Source organism: Stegastes partitus, unplaced genomic scaffold (assembly GCF_000690725.1).
Source record: "Stegastes partitus isolate 25-593 unplaced genomic scaffold, Stegastes_partitus-1.0.2 Scaffold502, whole genome shotgun sequence".
Classification (NCBI taxonomy): Eukaryota; Metazoa; Chordata; class Actinopteri; family Pomacentridae; genus Stegastes; species Stegastes partitus.
In genome coordinates this window covers 430467-434745 of record NW_007578233.1, presented here as the reverse complement: position 1 = coordinate 434745, position 4279 = coordinate 430467, and the positions used below count along the sequence as shown (strand labels likewise).

Here is a 4279-nt window from a genome sequence, read left to right as displayed (position 1 = left end):
CAGCTGCACAGCATAAGAATTTGGAAAAAGGGGCTTTAAATTGCCAGACTGGCTCGCCATGTAGCACACAGAGAGGTTATTATATCTTAAGTGTATGTTGTACTCTCTCTGGATGCAGCTCTCTGGATCTGAATTAACTTCACAGAATGCAACTGGAACTTACAGATGAAATTTTAAATACATTTTAAGTGAATAACATGTTTTGTTTTTTTTTCATTTTGAATTCACAGTTCATTGGGATTAAATCTGGTTTGGATGATACCGTCAACTTAACTAGTAATATTTATACTGATCTCTGTATAATACATGAATTTAAACTGAGTTACATTTAAGTGTGTGTAAATTAACCATAAAATCACTATCATCAGATAGTTGGAAGTTGTTGTGAACATTATAGGGTTTACTACTTTATTTAATAATGCATAATGAATAACAAACAAATTTACCAACACGTTAGTGCAAAAAATACATGTTTGAAGACAACAGCGAGGGAGAAACTATTTATGCATTATGTACATGTTTTAGATTTGGGTCTTGTTTTGTTTTACTGCAGATTTTTACTGTTTTCAGAGGAATTCCACATTTCTATGGTTCATTACAGAGACACCATGAAGTCAGATTTTCATCTTTCCTTCTGTGTTTTAGCTTTGCAGAGACTGACTTTAGAATTAATATGAACATAATGTCACCACTCACCTGATATATCCCAAAGCTGCAGTCTCACCATAGTCTTTGCATCCAATTCCAGTGTTTTTAGGGCAAAGTCAATTCCAGTAGTTGCTTTGTATTTCTCATTAAACTGTTTCTTAACATAACGCAGGATGATGCTGCTTTTGCCAACCATTGAATCCCCGATGACTAAAACTTTGCACAGCTTTTCTGTGCACGTCTTCACCGGGCTCCTCTCCATGTTCACTGAGCTGCACTATGGAGGCAGATAAAATGCTCCTTGTTTCCTCTATCACACAGGTAGGTCATATTTACGCCCAATTTTACAAACGGCACTAAAAGGATTAGCAACAAAACTGACTCACTGTTAATTTACCCCTTGTTTTTTTCACTTCCTGCATTGTTTTTTTTATACCAAAGCCATAAATCTCTGACCTTTGAATCAAAACATTCACTGGAAGAAGCAGGACAAGACCACACCTAACGTTTCACCATGAAAAACAGGAGACAGAAGCATAAAAAATATTGAATTTACTCCAATCAAACAGGTGTTTTTGTCTACAGCAGATTGTTTAAAACTGCAAACCTAGTTTATACTGCACTGCATGTCTCTGGCTGCAAATAGCTTATTCATATGATCACTACTGTTAGCACTTTATCACATTATACGGCTTTAATAGGCTTAATATTTACCAAATCGACTGGTGTGCACAACCGATCACACACACAATAGAAGCATATACAGCGAACGAGTCCTCTGTAATACTGTAATGCGTATAGATAACATCTGAATACCAAAATATGATACACAACATACATTCACAAAACATGTGTATGTCATCTATCTTAAACAATAATCTATACAGTTAGGAAACCAGATGTCTAAGTTATAAAAGATACAAACGTTAAACTAGTTTAACTTGCATTTCCAGACCATAGAAATAAATGTATAAAAGGAAAACAAAAAAAGAAATCGTAATGAAAACGTGGCACTTGAACATTGTCCTCTGCTACATTCGTGATACAGACGGTGCTCTTGCTTGGCAGTACTGTATCGATCAAAGATAGATTCACAGATAGTAGTTTATTTCCTAAGCTACAAGGAGTAGTTGATATTTTGGGGTGTTAGTTCGATTTAGATGAGAAGATAGAGCTGTTTTCCACTGCGGGAACTGTGCCTGTAGGAGCCTTTTTTAAGGGATGATTTCAGGGCAATTTAATGTATGTGCAGGGCTCAATGCTGATTGGTTAAACTCTGAGAAAATGGTGCTGATTGGTTCAAGTTGGAGCCTGCCTAATCATCCTCACTGAGAAGAAGTTTCTCCTCTCCAACGTCGCCATCTTCAACAGAATATCCACCACTGGTTGCGTCCAGTAGAAAAAGAAAGGCTGAAAGACTGAATTATGGGTCTGTTCCTTTGAAGTTTTGTGCCAATTTGTGCCTGCCTCGAGTTCCTGCAATAGAAAACCACCTATAGACCCCTTTCTTATGTCTGTACGCTAAATATGAAGCCACAGTGTGTAGAGGGATGAACTACGAAGAAAGACCAATGTGTTAGTGAAGTACGTTGAGCCTAAAGCCAACAAAACCCGGTTAGATCACCATGGCAACTGATGCTGCACAGCTAACCTGGTCCAGATGAGTTTCTGTTCAGAGTTTCTGGATTCAGTTTTCACCATTTGTTTTCCTGATCATATGAGCGATACAGATTCTCAGATGAGGGAATACGTTATATCTGTATGTTGGGAATGTCACTGAATGAAGCTGTGCAGTTACAGAAGCACAAACTGTAAAGGTGATGTTGCTACGGGAACCTACATATGTTCAGTTGGTGCTGCAGAAAATGCATGAATATGTTTTTATCCTGATGCCTAATCTGTTTTACATTTCTCATATTGCTAATAGAACACAGATGTGATGAGTCTACTGGCGTTTATCACAGTTAATTTTCAATCCATAACATTATTTTCAATGTTTTTTGGTCAAAAACTCAAGTGATTTCCACGTATCCTTGACTTAAATGCACTTGCTGAGTATAATCTTTATATGATTGGAGCTCAAAGTTGAAGAGCTCAAAGGTGCAGCTGTCATATTAGAAATAAGCAGCTGCATTCAGAGTCACTAAGTAGTAAAATAAACAAAACAACTTGCATCATTAGGAGTTTTCTACCAGCACTTCTCATCATTTGCCATAATAAATGGTTATATTCTTCATCCCTCTCCATTATAACAACCTGTTTGTCTTGTCTGAAGAAGGCTGCATGTCATTGGTTCATTATGTGTGGAAAAAAGAGGCAACTGATGCATCAAATGTTCCCTTTTACATCCAGACTTTATGTTAAGTCTGATGAAGACAACTTGGTTGATCACCATGATGATGCCTGTTATCTCTGATTTCGGTTTTTTAAAGCCAGCTAACACAAATAAAGCCCGGCTTTGTTGAACTTGCTTCATAGTTCAGCCCTCCAGCTCTGTCCAAAGATAACAAAACCCACCACCAGCACCTCTAAAACTCACTAATTAATTTCTGTATCTTTATATTTAACTCACAAATACAAGTGGGACGTTGATCTTCTCATCTTTCTGCAATATTTCTTCGCAAAAGATCAAACTACTGCTTTAAATCTCTTCCTTTGCCTGATAAAAAGTACAGAACACACAAAGTGTAACACAAAACACATTTTCTTAACGTACTGTTAAAGTGAATTGTTTTGCATTACATAGAAACTATATTAAGTTGCCCTGCTTAAAATCGTCTCACCTAATATTTATCAAACAGATCTAGTAATAGGACATTAAATGTACATACATACACGATCTTAGTTATCTGTCTCATAAGAAGAAAATCTAGTTTATCCTAAAAGCTTATAGAAATATACAGTATGTTTGTAATTAGGAAGTTGCTTCACTACTGTATACAACATCTAAAAGAAGTTTAAAATGTGGCGCCTCGTTGCTCAACCTTATCATGTAAAAGCTACTAAGTGAAAAATGACCACAGGATGACTTTTGCCCTCATCGTATACAGCACAAGTCCTTAAAAACCTGGACATATAGTACAAGTGGCAACACTGAGAGTGCAGCCCTCACAGAGTTGAGGAGCTTTGCTTGTAGTCTCTGAGGATGACCGAGGCGTACGTCGCGTTCGGGGGCGTGCACAAAATCGACTCGGACACCGGCGAGTTGGGGAAGGGGCTCACCGGGGCGCCGGAGCAATCGCGGAAAGGGGACGGAGGCATCAGAGCCAGAGACTCCTCCATCGCCAGTTTAACCTCGACCAACTCCTCCTCGTCATGAATCTGGGCGTTGTTGTACATGTAGCCGTGGAGAAGGCCGAACTGCTCGTTCTCCATCTCCTCCTCCTCCTCCTCCTCCAAAGGGGAGGTGGGCTCCTTGTCGAACGGGTCGAGGTGCAGAGGCAGGATGGGCTCCTGCTGGATGAGGTGGGCCTGGTGGTACACTGGCATGCCACCGCTCACGGCCTCGGGCATGCTGAGCACAGGGATGTCACTTTTAAACTTGCCCACCACCACCGCCGCCTCCTCCTTGATGAGCTGGGGGATTACACTATTTGGCTGCAGAGGCTCGGGGGAATAGAGCTCCACCTCC

General features: G+C 39.6%; 1 protein-coding gene across 1 annotated transcript in view; it reads right to left on the bottom strand.

The window, feature by feature from the left end:
• Positions 1–3756: 3756 nt before the first annotated feature.
• grm1b (glutamate receptor, metabotropic 1b) overlaps positions 3757–4279 on the bottom strand; it is a 27010-nt gene continuing 26487 nt past the window's right edge. Inside the window, exon 9 of the mRNA XM_008287481.1 lies at positions 3757–4275. Coding sequence (XP_008285703.1) covers positions 3757–4275 — 519 coding nt within the window. The remainder of the gene's footprint in view (positions 4276–4279) is intronic.